The 18,763-nt window shown below is 41.2% G+C and overlaps 1 protein-coding gene across 1 annotated transcript in view; it reads right to left on the reverse strand.

Moving 5' to 3' along the window:
- LOC110502710 (1-acyl-sn-glycerol-3-phosphate acyltransferase epsilon) overlaps positions 1–18,763 on the reverse strand; it is a 56,404-nt gene that overhangs the window by 12,850 nt on the left and 24,791 nt on the right. The window contains exon 6 of the mRNA XM_021580957.3: positions 14,854–15,015. Within this exon, the coding sequence (XP_021436632.1) occupies positions 14,854–15,015 (162 nt within the window). The remainder of the gene's footprint in view (positions 1–14,853; positions 15,016–18,763) is intronic.

The raw sequence follows: 18,763 nt of genomic DNA on the forward strand, positions 1-18,763 counted from the left end.
CAGCATTCAAAAGTGACCAAAACATCAGCCAGGAAGAACAGGAACTGAGAAGTGGTCTGTGGTCCCCACCTGCAGAACCACTCCTTTATTGGGGGTGTCTTGCTAAATGCCTATAATTTCCACCCGTTTCCATTTGCACAACAGCATGTGAAATTTATTGTCAATCAGTGTTGCTTCCTAAGTGGACAGTTTGATTTCACAGAAGTGTGATTGTCTTGGAGTTACATTGTGTTGTTTAAGTGTTCCCTTTATTTTTTTGAGCAGTGTGTGTGTATATATAATATATAAATAGAATAAATAAACCTTTTTTATAATTATTTCCCACAAGCCCTACCACCCCTCCCCTAAATGGAGTAAACTAACAATCAATAGCACTTTAGGCTTCTACTTTCAGTTTATACACATTTTCCAGACAATCTATTTCACAATAGTTATATTTAGTTTTATTTGTAACTGTACATTTCACAACATTTCTGAACCTACATACATTTTACAAACCCCGTATGTTTTACATTGGTCATCTTGTTATTAGTCCCACCCTTCAGCTCCATTCAACCCCTCCAATCTAGCTCTTAACACCATCCATTTTGGATTTCTATTTGCCAAATATTCTCAACTGTGCTGTGATGCTTCACAAAAGTACTGAACCTTTATATTCTCATAGCTTCAACAGATTGTAAATGAAATATTTTTTTTTGCAATAATAATTATGTTATTGATTGACTGACTTTTCAAATCACCCAGTATTGCAATCTGCAGCGTTAGTTCTAGGTAAATGTTGCAATTTTTCAGCCTTTCCTGGACCTGTGACCAAAAACGAGCTACATATGGACAGTACCAAAATAAATGATCTAATAACTCTGCCTCCTCACAGCAAAATCTGCAGAGCTGGGAAGATTGCATCCCCCATATGAACTCAGCAAAAAAAAAAAAAAAAAAAGTCCTCACTGTCACTGCGTTTATTTTCAGCAAACTTCTGTAAATATGTGTGTGAACATAAGATTCAACAACAGACAAACTGAACAAGTTTCACAGACATGTGACTAACAGATATTGAATAATGTGTCCCTGAACAAAATCAAAAGTAACAGTCAAAATATCTGGTGTGGCCACCAGCTGCAAAGTAGTGCAGTGCATCTCCACCTCATGGACTGCACCAGACTTGCCAGTTCTTGCTGTGAGATGTTACCCCACTCTTCCAAAGGAACCTGCAAGTTCCCAGACATTTTTGGGGGGGAATGGCCCTAGCCCTCACCCTCCGATCCAACAGGTCCCAGACGTGCTCAATGGGATTGAGATCCGGGCTCTTCGCTGGCCATGGCAGAACACTGACATTCCTGTCTTGCAGGAAATCACACACAGAATGAGCAGTATGGCTGGTGGCATTGTCATGCTGGAGGGTCATGTCAGGATGATCCTGCAGGAAGGGTACCAAATGAGGGAGGAGGATGTCTTGCCTGTAACGCACAGCGGTGAGATTGCCTGCAATGACAACAAGCTCAGTCCGATGATGCTGTGACACACCGCCCCAGACCATGACGGACCCTCCACCTCGATTCCGCTACAGAGTGCAGGCCTCGGTGTAACGCTCCTTCCTTCGACAACAAACGCTAATTGACTGACATCCCTGGTGAGACAAAACCACGACTCGTTAGTGAAGAGCACTTTTTGCCAGTCCTGTCTGTCCAGCGACGGTGGGTTTGTACCCATAGGTGACATTGTTGCCAGTGATGTCTGGTGAGGACCTGCCTTACAACAGGCCTACCATCCCTCAGTCCAGCCTCTCTCAGCCTATTGTGGACAGTCAGTGCTGATGGAGGGATTATGAGTTCCTGGTGTAACTAGGGCAGTTGTTGCCATCCTGTACCTGTCCCGCAGGTGTGATTTTCAGATATACCAATCCTGTGCAAGTGTTGTTACACATGGTCTGCCACTGCGAGGACGATCAGCTGTCCGTCCTGTCTCACTGTAGTGCTGTATTAGGCGTATCACAGTACGGACATTGCAATTTATTGCCCTGGCCACATCTGCAGTCCTCATGCCTCCTTGCAGCATGCCTAAGGCACATTCACACAGATGAGCAGGGACCCTGGGCATCTTTCTTTTGGTGTTGTTCAGAGTCAGTAGAAATGAAAACTTAGGACACTAAGTGGCCTAACTGTGACCTTAATTGCCTACTGTCTATAAGCTGTTAGTGTCTTAACCATTCCACAGGTGCAAGTTCATTAATTGTTTATAGTTCATTGAACAAGCATGGGAAACAGTGTCGAAACCCTTTACAATGAAGATCTGAAGTTATTTGGATTTTTATGAATTATCTTTGAAAGACAGGGTCCTGAAAAAGTTGAGTTTATTTTACATTTTTGAATCTGGCGTTGTTTTGTGTGTCAATTTATAATCCATGTGCCATGGAATAGGTACATTGAAAATCTCTTCCCAACTATTTTGCAATTTATATGGCACAGCTGTCAATTTTTTGATCCTTAAATGAAATTGGTATACATTTTTATTTATCACAATTTTCTTTAACCATTTATGGTCTTTAATGCAGGGCCGGCAGACAACTTCCTTACTCCCCCCTTACACTTAACCACAATATTTGTATTATTATTTGTTCTGTCTTTTCAGGTGGATTAAACTGAAATTGCAACCAACTTTCTAAAGTTTGTTTAAAAAAAAAAAAACGCTATTTTGGAGATGATTTAGTTTTCAAACAACCGAAAGTAAGCAGTTGTAATCTGAATAAATGGAAAAAGGCCATTCTAGAACATGGGGTGAAACTTTCCTACCAATTTACTGGAGAACCATGTCAGATTTAAGTATAACTTTTGTACGACTGTCGCCTTTAGTGAGAGGTCTAATGCTTTAATATTTTATCATTTCCGCCATCTAAATTCATATTCGTTATATAAATAGGCCCTTTTAATTGTCTGGCTTGCCATTCCAAATAAAATGGAATATTTTTTGTTAATATAATTTAAAAAAAGAGGCAGGTCACTAGGTGTAGGCAAAACCATAAGCAAATAGGTACACTGATATCTAGAGTTAAAATCTGGGTGATTTTTTTCCACAAACAGGTATTTTCCTTTCCATGGTAGCAAGATCTCATCTATTATTGCTAACTTTCTATAAAAATTTATTGGAGTGAGAATTTTTTCCCTTCGGGATATGTATACCGAGTATGTCTTAACCCCCCGTCAGACCATTTTATTGGTAAACTACACAGTAATGTAAAAGTTTCATTTTTTAGTGATCCAATACTTAGTTACAATTTGGTTTTAATCCAGAGAGGTTAGCAAAAGTATCTAGATCCTCTATGAGAATGTGGAGGGATTCTAATTGTGGTTTTAAAAGAAAACATGAATCAGCGTACAATGACATCTTTGTTTTTAAGCCACATATTTCTATCCCTTAATATTATTGTTGGATCTAATTTTAACACCTAACATTTTGATGGCAATAATATGCCGAAAGTGGACAACCTTGTTTTAATCCTCTTGACAGTTTAAAACTTTGAGACGTAGTCATTATTTACTATTTAACACCTAGAGTTACTATACATAACTTTAACCCATTTTATAAAAGATGCTCCAAAATTGAAATATTATAGGCATTTATATATAAACTCCAGTCATACTTTATCAAAAGCCTTTTCAAAATCAGCTATGAAAACCAGGCCTGGTGTCCCCGAAATTTCATAGTATTCCAGTACTTGTCTTATATTATCTCCAATGTATCGTCCATGTAAAAAACCTGTCCGATTAGGATGAATAATATCTGACAATACCTTTTTAATTCTATGTGCCAAGCATTTAGCTCAGTTTTTGGATGACAACACTGAAGTGTAAGAGGCCTCCATTTAAAAAAAAAAAATGGACTGGATTTTTATATACACACCACTTGGATCCTGTTTCAGTAATAATGAAATCAGACCTTGTTGCATGTCCGATAATCTACCATTAATATAGGACTGGTTAAAAAAAAAAAATGCTAATAATGGTCTTCTGAGTATATAAAAAAAATCTGGTATACTTCCACTGGTATGCTATCCAGCCCTGGAGTTCCCGGACTTAAAGGCTTTAATTGCATCAAGAGGTTACTCCTCTGTAATTTGGCCTTCACATGAGTCTTTCTGTACAGATGTTAATTTTACATTATTAATAGGAAAAAAATCCATCCAATTAGCTTTGGTTAGTGGAGATTGAGGAGACTGAAACAGAAACATTCTTAAAGTACTTCCTCTTTCAAAATATAATTCGGTGATTCATGCGGGACTCTATTTTTTGGTAACATTTCTATGTCAATTTCCTTTGATAATATGGACTCTTGATCTAAATTGCTTTTGTTTTATAGAGGAGCACTGAATTTCATGGCCTCTAAAGGCACATTTAAGTGTCCCATACAATAAGGGGGATCTGCTGTACCTATGTTAAGTTGGAAAAAGTCAATTATAAATGATCCTGTCCTAGTTATAAACAAGTTATCGTCCAGTAGGCTTTGATTACATTTCCAATATCCTCGTCCACGTGGAAATTCTGTGAGTGTATATATATATATATATATATATATATCTCTATCAAAAGTTAGTGTTGATAATCACATAATTTTGCTATATACACACACACACACACACACACACGGTTCTCCAGTAATATATATATAATTATGTGATTATCAGACCACATTCTGTCTCCCTATCAACATAAAATATTGGTGCCAGAGAGAATGAAAAAGTAATCAAGATGACTAGCTTGATTAAGCCTCTCTCACTAGGTCGGGGTATTTAAGCTAGAGGTCGACCGATTATGATTTTTTTCACCGCCGATACCGATTAAAAAAGCCGATACCGATTAATCGGCCGATATAAAAAAATGTATATGTAATAATGACAATTACAACAATAGTGAATGAACACTTAATTTAATATAATACATCAATAAAATCAATTTAGCCTCAAGTAAATAATGAAACATGTTCAATTTGGTTTAAATAATGCAAAAACAAAGTGTTGGAGAAGAAAGTAAAAGTGAAATATGTGCCATGTAAGAACGCTAACGTTTCAGATCCTTGCTCAGAACATAAGCTGGTGGTTCCTTTTAACATGAGTCTTCAATATTCCCAGGTAAGAAGTTTTAGGTTGTAGTTATTATAGGAATTATAGGACTATTTCCCTCTAAAACATTTGTATTTCATATACCTTTGACTATTGGATGTTCTTATAGGCACTTTAGTATTGCCAGTGTAACAGTTTGGCTTCCGTCCCTTTCCTCGCTCCTCCCTGGGCTCGAACCAGCAACACAACAACAACAGCCACCACCGAAGCAGCGTAGCCCATGCAGAGCCAGGGGAACAACTACTAGAAGGCTCAGAGCGAGTGACGTTTGAAACGCTATTAGCGAGCGCTAACTAGCTAGCCATTTCACTTCGGTTACACCAGCCTCATCTCGGGAGTTGATAGGCTTGAAGGCATAAACAGCACAATGCTTGATGCAAAACGAAGAGCTGCTGGCAAAACGCACGAAAGTGCTGTTTGAATGAATGTTTACGCGCCTGCTTCTGCCTACCACCGCTCAGTCAGATACTTGTTTGCTCCGTCAGATTATATGTAATGCAGGACATGCTAGATAATCTAGTAATATCATCAACCATGTGTAGTTAACTAGTGATTATGATTGATTGTTTTTTCTAAGATAAGTTTAATGCTAGCTAGCAACTTACCTTGGCTTATTGCATTTGCGTAACAGGCAGTCAGTCTCCTTGTGGAGTGCAATAAGAAAGAGGCAGGTCGTTATTGCGTTGGACTAGTTAACTGTAAGGTTGCAAGATTGGATCCCCCGAGCTGACCCACCGCTCCTAGGCCGTAATTGAAAATAAAGAACGTGCTCTTAACTGACTTGCCTAGTTAAAAAAAACTGGCGGCCAAAAATACCGGTTTCCGATTGTTATGAAAACTTCAAAAATCGTCCCTAAGTTAATCAGCTATTCCGATTAATCGGTCGACCTCTAATTTAAGCCTCCATATATCCACGACGTTCATGATTTCCTGAAGTGCCCGAGGGTGATAGTTTGTAGTGCGATTTATTTTACGGTCCATAGGTGTTTAAAACCATATTTAAAATCTCCCACTATAATAATAGTCTAGAGCTGCTTGTAGAGTTGATAAATTCTTATTTTTTCAAAGAAGCTTGGATCATCATTATTTGGACCTTATAAGCCATATCTGTTATTTGTCCAATAACATATTTAAAATAATCCATCTACCTTGATCTGTTTGGACAATAGAATCGAAACTTATGTTTGTAAACGTACCTTTGAAAAGTAACATGATGATTGAGTGTAGCTGTACCATATTTGCATTGCTACTAAGTAAACCTCCAATTGGTCCCCACTATTCCACCAGCTCATCCCGAGTTGGGTTGTCATCCCAATGTCCGGCAGACCACCCCCAAACCACCGGATCCCATAGCCCCGGACCCATCCTTCGAAAAGAGCACACAGTGCCACCCATAGAAAAGAAGCAGATCAAGCGCCAAATGCATTTCCATCACCCTCACTTCGATCTGAATTTTTTATAGCCATTAAACATTTTTATATTTATATTTTTAAATCCTGCATCTTATTTTTCATAATTAGCTATTAATATTTGTTTCAACGTGGGCAATTTATTCAAAGGATTTCTCACCAGTTTCGCCATTACCAAAATTACATTATGGCAAACAATTATTGTGAATCATCCTACATGGTCCCTAACATATTTTTTTCCCTCACAACAGTTCTGGGATACCTACACACTCAACCATAGACTCAGATTATCAGCAGTTGCACCATCCCAGAGCCAACTCAAGAAAGGTCTTGATTTACAAATGCATATACAGTTGCAGCTGTATGAGAAGGGTTGTAAAACTGTGCAAAAGAAATGGGCAGATTTGATTAACCATTGTCACGTCCTCGATGGAGGTCAGATATACCCCAGTGTCGCTTTATAATTTTCTTTCGTTGAGAGACTCATTAAATCAAACTTTATTGGTCACATGCGCCGAAAAAGTATATACATTACCGTGAAATGCTTACTTACAAGCCTTTAACCAACAGTGCAGTTCAAGAAGAGTTAAGAAAATATTTACCAAATAAAGTAAGAAACAATAAAAACAAATAAACATAATAATGAGGCTATATACAGGGGGTACCGGTACCAAGTCAGTGTGCGGGGGTACAGGTTAGAGGCAATTTGTACAGTCGTGGCAAAAAGTTGAGAATGACAAATTATTTTTCACAAAATTTGCTGTACCATGATATACTCCACAATGTTATGAAGAGTGATCAGATGAATTACAATTAATTGCAAAGTCCCTCTGCCATGCAAATGAACAGAACCCCCCCCAAAAACCATTTCCACTGCATTTCAGTCCTGCCACAAAAGGACCAGCTGACATCATGTCGGCGATTCTCTCGTTAACAAGTGTGAGTGTTGACGAGGACAAGGCTGGAGATCACTCTGTTATGCTGATTGAGTTCGATTAACAGACTGGAAGCTTCAAAAGGAGAATGGTGCTTGGAATCATTTGTTCTTCCTCTGTCACCCATGGTTACCTCCAAGGAAACACGTGCCGTCATCATTGCTTTGCACAAAAAGGGCTTCACAGTCAAGGATATTGCTGCCAGTAAGATTTCACCTAAATCAACCATTTCGGATCATCAAGAAATTCAAAGAGAGCGGTTCAATTGTTGTGAAGGCGGCTTTAGGGCGTCCAAGAAAGTCCAGAAAGCGCCAGGACCGTCTCCTAAAAAGTTGATTCAGCTGCGGGATCGGGGCACCACCAGTACAGAGCTTGCTCAGGAATGGTAGTAGGCAGGTGTGAGTGCATCTGCACGGCCAGTGAGGTGTAGACTTTTGGAGGATGGCCTGGTGTCAAGAAGGGCAGCAAAGAAGCCACTTCTCTCCAGGAAAAACAGCAGGGACAGACTGATATTCTGCAAAAGGTACAGGGATTGGACTGTTGAGGACTGGGGTAAAGTCATTCTCTGAATAATCCCCTTTCCGATTGCTTGGGTCATCTGGAAAAAAGCTTGTCCGGAGAAGACAAGGTGAGCACTACCATCAGTCCTGTGTCATGCCAACAGTAAAGCATCCTGATACTATTCATGTGTGGGGTTGCTTCTCAGCCAAGGGAGTGGGCTCACTCACAATTTTGCCTAAGAACACAGCCATGAATAAAGAATGGTACCAACACATCCTCCGAGAACAACTTCTCCCAAGCCTCCAGGAACAGGTTGGTGACGAACAATGCCTTTTCCAGCATGATGGAGCACCTTGCCATAAGGCAAAAGTGATAACTAAGTGGCTCGGGGAACAAAACATTGATATTTTGGTTCCATGGGCAGGAAACTCCCCAGACCTAAATTACATTGAGAACTTGTGGTCAATCCTTAAAAGGCGGGTGGACAAACAAAAACCCACCAATTCTGACGGACTCCAAGCATTGATTATGCAAGAATGGGCTGCCATCAGTCAGGATGGGACCCAGAAGTTAATGGACAGCATGCCAGGGCAGATTGCAGAGGTGTTGAAAAAGAAGGGTCAACACTGCAAATATTGTCTCTTTGCATAAACTTCATGTAATTGTCAATAAAAGCCTTTGACACTTATGAAATGCTTGTAATTATACTTCAGTATTCCGTAGTAACTGACAAAATATCTAAAGACACTGAGGCAGCAAACATTGTGGAAATGAATGTGTGTGTCATTCTCAAAACTTTTGGCCACGACTGTAGGTAGGGGTGAAGTGACTATGCATAGATAATAAACAGTGACTAGCAGCAGTGTTATGGCTTGCGGGTAGAAGATGTTAAACTTCTTGGTGACAGGGGGGCAGTATTGAGTAGCTTGGATGAATAAGGTGCCCAGAGTAAACTGCCTGCTACTCTGTCGTCCCAGATGTTAATATATGCATATTATTAGTAGTATTGGATAGAAAACACTCTGAAGTTTCTAAAACTGTTTGAATGATGTCTGAAGTATAACATAACTCATATGGCAGGCGAAAACCTGAGAAAAATCCAACCAGGAAGTGGGAAATCTGAGGCTTGTAGTTTTTTAAAACTCAGCCCCTAATGTAGATACAGTGGGATATTGGTTGTTGCACTTGCTAAGGCTTCCAATAAATGTTAAGTCTTTAGAACTTTGTTTGAGGATTCTACTGTGAAGTGGGGGCTCATAAGGGCTGTTTGAGCCAGGTGTCTGGCAGATTGCCACAGGCTCTGAGGTGCGGTCATGAGTGTTAGCTCTCGTTCCATTGCTTTTCTACATACAATGGTGGTGTTGGAGGGCCAGTAGGAGGCACTCTTTCCTCTGATCTAAAAAAATATCCCAATGCCCCAGGGCAGTGATTGGGGACACTGCCCTGTGTTGGGTGCCGTCTTTCGGATGGGAAGTTAAACGGGTGTCCTGACTGAGGACATCAAAGATCCCATGGCACTTATCGTAAGAGTAGGGGTGTTAACCCCGGTGTCCTGGCTAAATTCCCAATCTGGCCCTCAAACCATCACAATCACCTAATAATCCCCAGTTTACAATTGGCTCATTCATCCCCCCTCTCCCCTGTAACTATTCCCCAGGTCGTTGCTGCAAATGAGAACGTGTTCAGTCAATTTACCTGGTAAAATAACAGATAAATAATGGAATTCTCAGGTTGGAACCTCTTTGATGATTTATGTTAAAAACCTCCTAAAGATTGATTCTATACTTAGAGTGACAACTTTCTACGGGCTGTAACGGAACTTTTTGAACTTTTCGTCCGACTTTCGGCAGGACCTGAAAGCGCTTTTGGATTTGTTTACCAAATGCAAAACAAAACAAAAGAAGCTATTTATATAATGATGAAATTATCAAACAAAACTAACATTTATTGTGGAACTGGGATTCCTGGGAGTGCATTCTGATGAAGATCAAAGGTAAGTGAATACTTATAATGCTATTTATGACTAATGTTGACTACCCAAAATGGCGGATATCTTTTTGGCTGCTTTGTTGTCTGAAAGCTGTACTCAGATTATTGCATGGTTTGCTTTTTCCGTAAAGTTGATACTACCCATCCCGGGTCCGGGAGCGTAATCATCAACTGACACTAATTAGCATAACGCAACGGACATAAATATTACTAGAAAATATTCCTATTCATGAAATCACACGTGAAATATATTGAAACACAGCTTAGCCTTTTGTTAATAACCCTGTAATCTCAGATTTTGAAAATATGTTTTACATTTGTGTAAGTTTATTGATAGCCTAGCATAGCATTATGTCTGGCTAGCAGCAGGCAACCTGGTCACGAAAATCAGAAAACAAATCAAATTAAATTGTTTACCTTTGATGAGCTTCGGATGTTTTCACTCACGAGACTCCCAGTTAGATAGCAAATGTTCCTTTTTTCCAAAAATAATATTTTTGTAGGCAAAATAGCTCCGTTTGTTCTTCACGTTTGGCTGAGAAATCGGCCGGAAATTGCGGTCACTACAACGCTGGAAAATATTCCAAATTAGCTCCATAATATCGACAGAAACATGGCAAACATTGTTTATAATCAATCCTCAAGGTGTTTTTCAAATATCTATTCGATAATATCTCAACTGGGACTGGTGGCTTCTTAGTAGGAGAGAGAGAAACAATGGCCGCATTTGTCCTTTACGCACAAAACACTGAAAGACTTCAGCTGACCACTGACGCAATGTTGACGTTCAGGCTCATTTTTCAAAATAAAAGCCTGAAACTATGTATTGTGACACTAGACACATTAGGGAAGCCATAGAAAAAGGAATCTGGTTGATCTCATTCACTGCTCAATAGGGACGCATAGGAACGCAGAGCTTTCTAAATAAGAGTCCCTTCCTGATTGGATTTTTCTCAGGCTTTCGCCTGCAATATCAGTTCTGTTATACTCACAGATAATATTTGTACAGTTTTGGAAACTTTAGAGTGTTTTCTATCCTAAGCTGTCAATTATATGCATATTCTAGCATCTTGTCCTGACAAAAATCGCTGTTTACTTTGGGGACGTTATTTTTCCAAAAATGAACATAGTGCCCCCTAGATTCAAGAGGTTAAGGAGAAGTATCTCTCTAATTGCATGTATAACAGTTGTATTTCCATCAACATTTATAATGAGTATTTCTGTAAATAGATGTGGCTCTCTGCACAATCACTGCATGTTTTAGAACTACTGAACGTAACGCGCCAATGTAAAATTAGATTTTTTGATATAAATATGCACTTTAGCGAACAAAACATACATGTATTGTGTAACATGAAGTCCTATGAGTGTCATTGATGAAGATCAAAGGTTAGTGATTCATTTTAACTCTATTTGTGCTTTTTGTGACTCCTCTCTTTGGCTGGAAAAATGGCTGTGTTTTTCTGTGAGTTGGTGGTGACCTAACAATCATTTGTGGTGCTTTCGCTGTAAAGCATTTTTGAAATCAGAAACTGTTACTGGATTAACAAGAATTGTATCTTTAAAATGGTGTAAAATACTTGTATGCTTGAGGAATTTTAAATTATGAGGTTGTTGTTTTGAATTTGGCGCCCTGCACTTTCACTGGCTGTTGCCGATATCCCAGAGAGGTTAAGGAGACTTTTGGTCCTAGACTTGGCGCTCCGGTACCGCTTGTCGTGCGGTAGCAGAGAACAGTCTATGACATGGGAGGCTGGAGTATGACAATTTTATGGGCTTTCCTCTGACACCGCCTATAAGATAGGTCCTGGACTGCAGGAAGCGCACTACCCTCTCTAGAGCCTTACGGTCAGATGCTGAGCAGTTGCCATACCAGGCGGTGGTGCAACCGGTCAGGATGTTCTCGATGGTGCAGCTATAGAACCTTTTCAGGATCTGGGGACCCATGCCAAATCTCTTCAGTCTCCTGAGGGGGATAAGGTTTTGTCATGCCCTCTTCACGATTGTCTTGGTGTGTTTGGACCATGATAGCTCGTTGGTGATGTGGACACCAGGGATCATGAAACTCTCGACCCGCTCCACTACAGCCCTGTTGATGTTAAATGGGGGCTTGGTCGGCCCGCCTTTTTCTGTACTCCTCGATCAGCTCCTTTGTCTTGCTCACGTTGAGGGAGAGATTGTTGTCCTGGCACCACACTGCCAGTTCTCTGACCTCCTCCCTATAGGCTGTCTCATTGTTGTGTCGTCAGTGTCGTGCCTACCAGTGTTGTGTCATCAGCAAACTTGGTGTTGGAGTCATGTTCGGCCACGCAGTCATGGGTGAACAGGGAATGCAGGAGGGGACTAAGTACACACCCCTGAGGTACCCCAGAGAGTCAGCGTTGTTGACATGTTGTTGCCTACCCTTACCACCTGGGGACAGCCTGTCAGGAAGTCCAGGATCCAGTTGCAAAGGGAGGTGTTTAATCCCAGGGTCCTTAGTTTAGTGATGAGCTTCATGGGCACTATGGTGTTGAATGCTGAGCTGCAATCAATGAACAGCATTCTCATAGGTGTTCCTTTGGTCCAGGTGTGGAATGGCAGTGTGATTGAGATTGCATCATCTGTGCTCACATTGGCTACCGAGAGCGTTCAGAGTCATCCAGAACAGCTGGTGCTCTCGTGCATGCTTCAGTCTTGCTTGCATCGAAGCGAGCATAAAAAGGCACTTAGCTCGCCTGGTAGGTTCACGTCACTGGGCAGCTCGGATCTGGGTTTCCCTTTGTAGACCGTAAGAGTTTTCAAGCCCCGCCACATCCGACGAGCATCAGAGCTGGTGTAGTAGGATTCAATCTTATTCATGTTTTGACACCGCTTGTTTGATGGTTTGTCGGATGGCATAGCGAGATTTATTCCAGGCATCCAGATTAGTGTCCTGCTCCCTGAAAACGGCAGCTCTAGTATTTAGCTCGATGCGGATGTTGCCTGTAATCCATTGCTTCTGGTTGGGATATTTACGTACAGTCACTGTACCTCACACTCAACGTCAACAAAACAAAAAGGAGATGATTGTGGACTTCAGGAAACAGCAGAGGGAGCACCCCCCTATCCACATCGACGGGACAGTAGTGGAGAAGGTGGAAAGTTAAGTTCCTCGGCATACACATCACGGACAAACTGAATTAGTCCACCCACACAGACAGCGTTGTGAAGAAGGTGCAGCAGCACCTCTTCAACCTCAGGAGGCTGAGGGAATTTGGCTTGTCACCAAAAGCACACAACTTCTACATATGCACAATCGAGAGCATCCTGTCAGGCTGTATCACCGCCCGATATGGCAACTGCTCCACCCACGACCGTAAGGCTATCCAGAGAAAAACACCTGCCCTCCAGGACACCTACACCACTCAATGTCACAGGAAGGCCATAAAGATCCTCAAGGACAACAACCACCCGAGCCACTGCCTGTTCACCCCGCTATCATCCAGAAGGCGAGGTCAGTACAGGTGCATCAAGGCAGGGACTGAAAGACTGAAAAACAGCGTCTATCTCAAGGCCATCAGACTAAACAGCCACCACTAACATTGAGTGGCTGCTGCAAACATACTGACTCAACTCTCAACAGCCACTTTAATAATGGAAATTGATGTAAAAAAATGTATCACTAGCCACTTTAAACAATGCCACTTAATATAATGTTTACATACATTAGTCATCTCATATGTATATGTATATACTGTACTCTATATCATCTACTGCATCTTGCCATCTTTATGTAATAGATGTATCACTAGCCACTTTAAACTATGCCACTGTTTATATACCCTACATTACTCATCTCATATGTATATATATTGTACTCTATACCATCTACTGCATCTTGCCTATGCTGTTCTATACCATCACTCATTCATATATGTTTATGTACATATTCTTTATCCCTTTACGCTTGTGTGTATAAGGTAGTAGTTGTGGAATTGTTAGGTTAGATTACTCGTTGGTTATTACTGCATTGTCGGAACTAGAAGCACAAGCATTTCGCTACACTCGCATTAACATCTGCTAACCATGTGTATGTGACAAATACAATTTGATGATTTTACCCATACTTTAAGGCTGCCACAGACAATTTGATGATCCCTGCCAGTGACTCACTGGCATCAGTCATTACTATTACAATTTAAAATGGCGCTGACAATAGCTCAAATAAAGGGAAAGGGGGATACCTAGTCAGTTGTACAACTGAATGCCTTCTGAAATGCGTCTTCTGCACTTAACCCAATCACTCTGAAACAGCCTTGTCGATGATAAAAAATTAAATAGAGTGTTTGTTAATTGCACATGTTTAGTATTAGTGGGTTGAAAACATCGCTTTGGCCTCCCGGGTGGCGCAGTGGTTAAGGGCGCTGTACTGCAGCGCCAGCTGTGCCATCAGAGTCCCTGGGTTTGCGCCCAGGCTCTGTCGTAACCGGCTGCGACCGGGAGGTCCGTGGGGCGACGCACAATTGGCCTAGAGTCGTCCGGGTTAGGGAGGGATTGGTCGGTAGGGATCTCCTTGTCTCATCGCGCACCAGCGACTCCTGTGGCGGGCCGGGCGCAGCTAGCCAAGGTTGCCAGGTGCACGGTGTAGCCTCCGACACATTGGTGCGGCTGGCTTCCGGGTTGGATGCGCGCTGTGTTAAGAAGCAGTATGGCTGGTTGGGTATCGGAGGACGCATGACATTCAGCCTTCGTCTCTCCCGAGCCCGTACGGGAGTTGTAGCAATGAGACAAGATAGTAGCTACTACAACAATTGGATACCACGAAATTGGGGAGAAAAAGGGGTAAAATAAAAAAAATAAAAAACATTGCTTTGCTTAGTTTTACTTCCTAAAGTGTTCCCCTTTAATACCTGAAAAAACGGAATTGTCTCGAACAACTTCATACCTGGCATGGTTGGGGCAGGTTGTCTATCACTGCTTTTGCCCAGTGTTGCCTCATACACAACGGTGATATCATAAACAGCATCCAGGTGATCCCTCATGGTCTCTATGGCAATGTGAGAGGCTTTCATTCTTGGGGTCAGAACATGGTCTAAGGCAGCCAGCCCTGAGGGAAATAAACAGGAGAGCATTGGTTAACTGATGTGCCAGGCAACATGCAGTGGTAGCCCTTTACACTCGTACCTGTATAGATGTTGAAAATGGCAGATTTGGTTACTAATGTCTCAAATGGAACGTAGTAGCTGTACAGTAAAATGCTATACATGAGGTCAGAGCTCAGGCTCTGTGCTTCACATTGCTGCATGGTTTTTGATTGACGGCTGTACTGATCTTGAACTTGAGTGTGACACGTAGTCGTCCCCCTCTTCCCTCCCAGTAATTGGGCAACTTTTGCAAATGATTTGTCTGAGTGAGGGAAATGCTGTAAATTAAGAGGACTCGAAGTATTTTGAAAGATGAGACACTGAGGATTATAATAAATACTGCTTTGATGTCATACAAGCCAAACACCCGTGAGTCCAAATGTGCACTGTACATTTCCAAATCATTAAACTCATATCATACAGCTGAAGTCAGAAGTTCACAGACACCTTAGCCAACTACATTTAAAAACTCAGTTTTTCACAATTCCTGACATTTAATCCTAGTAAAATTGTCTTAGGTCAGTTAGGATCACCACTATTTTAAGAATGTGAAATGTCAGAATAATAGTAGAGAGAATGATTTATTTCAGCTTTTATTTCTGTCATTACATGCCCAGTGGGTCAGAAGTTCATATACACTCAATTAGTATGTGGTAGCATTGCCTTTAAAATTGTTTAACTTGGGTCAAACGTTTTGGATAGCCTTCCACAAGCTTCCCACAATAAATTGGTTGAATTTGGGCCCATTCATCCTGACAGAGTTGGTGTAACTGAGTCAGGATTGTAGGCCTCCTTGCTCGCACATGCTTTTTCAGTTCTGCCCACAAATGTTCTATAGGATTGAGGTCAGGGCTTTGTGATGGCCACTCCAATACCTCGACTTTGTTGTCCTTATGCCATTTTGCCACAACTTCGGAAGTATGCTTGGGGTCATTGTCCATTTGGAAGACCCATTTGCAACCAAGCTTTAACTTCATGACTGATGTCTTGAGATGTTGCTTCAATATATCCACATAATTTTCCTCCTCATGGTGCCATCCATTTTGAAGTGCATCAGTGCCTCTTGCAGCAAAGCACTCCCACAACATGATGCTGCCACCCCCGTGCTTCACAGTTGGGGTGGTGTTCTTCGGCTTGCAAGCCTCCCCCTTTTTCCTCCAAACATAACCATGGTCATTATGGGGCCAAACAGCTCTATTTTTGTTTCATCAGACCAGAGGACATTTCTCCAAAAAGTACGATCTTTGTCCCCATGTGCAGTTGCAAACCGTAGTCTGCCTTTTTTAATGGCAGTTTTCGAGCAGTGGCTTCTTCCTTGCTGAGCAGCCTTTCAGGTTATGTCGATATAAGCCTCGTTTTACTGTGGATATAGATACTTTTGTACCCGTTTCCTCCAGCATCTTCACAAGGTCCTTTGCTGTTCTGGGATTGATTTGCACTTTTCGCACCAAAGTACGTTCATCTCTAGGAGACAGAAGACGTCTCCTCCCTGAGCGGTTTGACGGCTGCATGGTGTTTATACTTGCGTGCTATTGTTTGTACAGATGAACCTGGTACATTCAGGCATTTGGAAATTGCTCCCAAGGATGAATCAGACTTGTGGAAGCCTACAATTGTTTTTCTGAGGTCACTGAATTTGAAGGTAGGCCTTGAAATACATCGACAGATACACCTCCAATTGACTCAAATGATGTTAATTAGCCCATCAGAAGCTTCTAAAGCCATAACATAATTTTATGGTATTTTCCAAGCTGTTTAAAAAGGCACAGTCAACTTAGTGTATGTAAACCTCTGACCCACTGGAATTGTGATAGTGAATTATATGTGAAATATTACTTGTGTCATGCAGAAAGTAATGTCCAAACCGACTTGCAAAACTATAGTTTGTTAACAAGAAAATTACAGAGTGGTTGAAAAACAAGTTAATGACTCCAAACTAAGTGTATGTAAACTTCTGACTTCAACTGTATATAGTGTCAACATTCAGTTACAAGATATCATGTCATAGCCTGGGTTGTTCTGAACATAATTAGCCTGTTCATTGTGAAGAACATTTTCATGCACTGGACTCCTTTCTACGCACACAAAAATTACAGAATCGTTTTTTCTCTGAATTGCCTAAGATCGTATTTTATAACTTAGCTTAAGAATCATGCCCAAGTGACCCAGATTGCGGTTTTATAATGGACGTTTTTGGATTGCGTCTTTGGAGAGGTGCATGGCCACTTGGAGACACCAGTCCTCTCACTCAAACCCTAGTTTATTTATGTTTATTTTATTTAACTAGGCAAGTCAGTTAAGAACAAATTCTTATTTACAATGACGGTCTACCAAAAGGCCTCCTGCAGGGACAAGGGATTGGGATGAAAAAAAAACCCAATATAAATATAGGACCAAACATCACATCAAGAGAGACAACACAACAAAGGGAGAATTAAGACAACATAGCAAGGCAGCAATATGACAACACAGCATGGTAACAACACAAAACATGGTACAAACATTACTGGGCACAGTCAACAGCACAAAGATCAATAAGGTAAGAGACAATACAACACACAAAGCAGCCACAACTGTCAGTGTCCATGATTGAGTCTTTGTGAGATAAAACTGTCCAGTTTGAGTATGTTGCAGCTCGTTCCAGTTGCTAGCTGCAGAGAACTGAAAAGAGGAGCGACCCAGGGATGTTGGTATGTTGCACCTACCCCACATTTTCCAGGAAAATTCCTCTCATGTATCCAGAGTATTTTCAGATTGTGCTAACGAAAATTAAAAGTACAGTAAATATAATAATTTACCACTAAAATGTAATAATTGTACCATTATCTCCAAACTGATCTTTCAATAAATGCTAACAGCAATACAGCAGTCCATTTAAATAATCAGGTCATATATCTGAATGGTAGACAGTGGACAAATTGCAGGATCAAATGGACAAACGAGTCCATACTTAATTGAGAGGTGACGAATGTAGTCTTTGTAATCACTAAAATCAGAAAGAATGTCGGCTGCACTTGAGACCAGCAATTATCTAAAACCATATATGAATTGGCGCCGGAGGATGACTGCCGTTTCATGGGCTCTTAAATCAACCTTGTGATTTTGTTTGTTTATTTGCATTTTTGTAACTTATTTTGTACATAATGTTGCTGCAACCGTCTCTTATGACCGAAAAGAGCTTCTGGAAATCAGAACAGTGATTCGTCACCTTGAACTGGACGAAGAATCTCTTTAACGAAAAGGACGAGAGGGATTTACTCCAGACACCCGAACACACCCTCATCTCTGTCATTCGCAGGAGAAAGAGACATCGCGGAAAGAGATCAGGGTGCCTTGTGAGGATCTGCCGATGAGTGGCTAATCTTCCCTTGCCATCCGTACTACTGGCCAATGCACAATCGCTGGAAAATAATGATATCAAAAGAAGTCTCAAGGTTGTGCTCACCCGAGGTAGAGTATCACATGATAAGCTGTAGACCACTCTACCTAGAGAGTTTTCATCTGTATTTTTGGTAGATGTCTACATACCACCACAGACCGATGCTGGCACTAAGACCGCACTCAATGAGCTGTATACCACCATTAGCAAACCGGAAAGAGCTCAGAGGCGGCACTCCTAGTGGCCGGGGACTTTAATGCAGGGAAACAAATCGGTTATACCCAATTTCCATCAGCATGTTAAATGTGCAACCAGAGAGAGAGAAATACATT

The sequence above is a fragment of the Oncorhynchus mykiss genome, chromosome 23, assembly GCF_057628025.1.
Source record: "Oncorhynchus mykiss isolate SJ-2025 chromosome 23, ASM5762802v1, whole genome shotgun sequence".
Classification (NCBI taxonomy): Eukaryota; Metazoa; Chordata; class Actinopteri; order Salmoniformes; family Salmonidae; genus Oncorhynchus; species Oncorhynchus mykiss.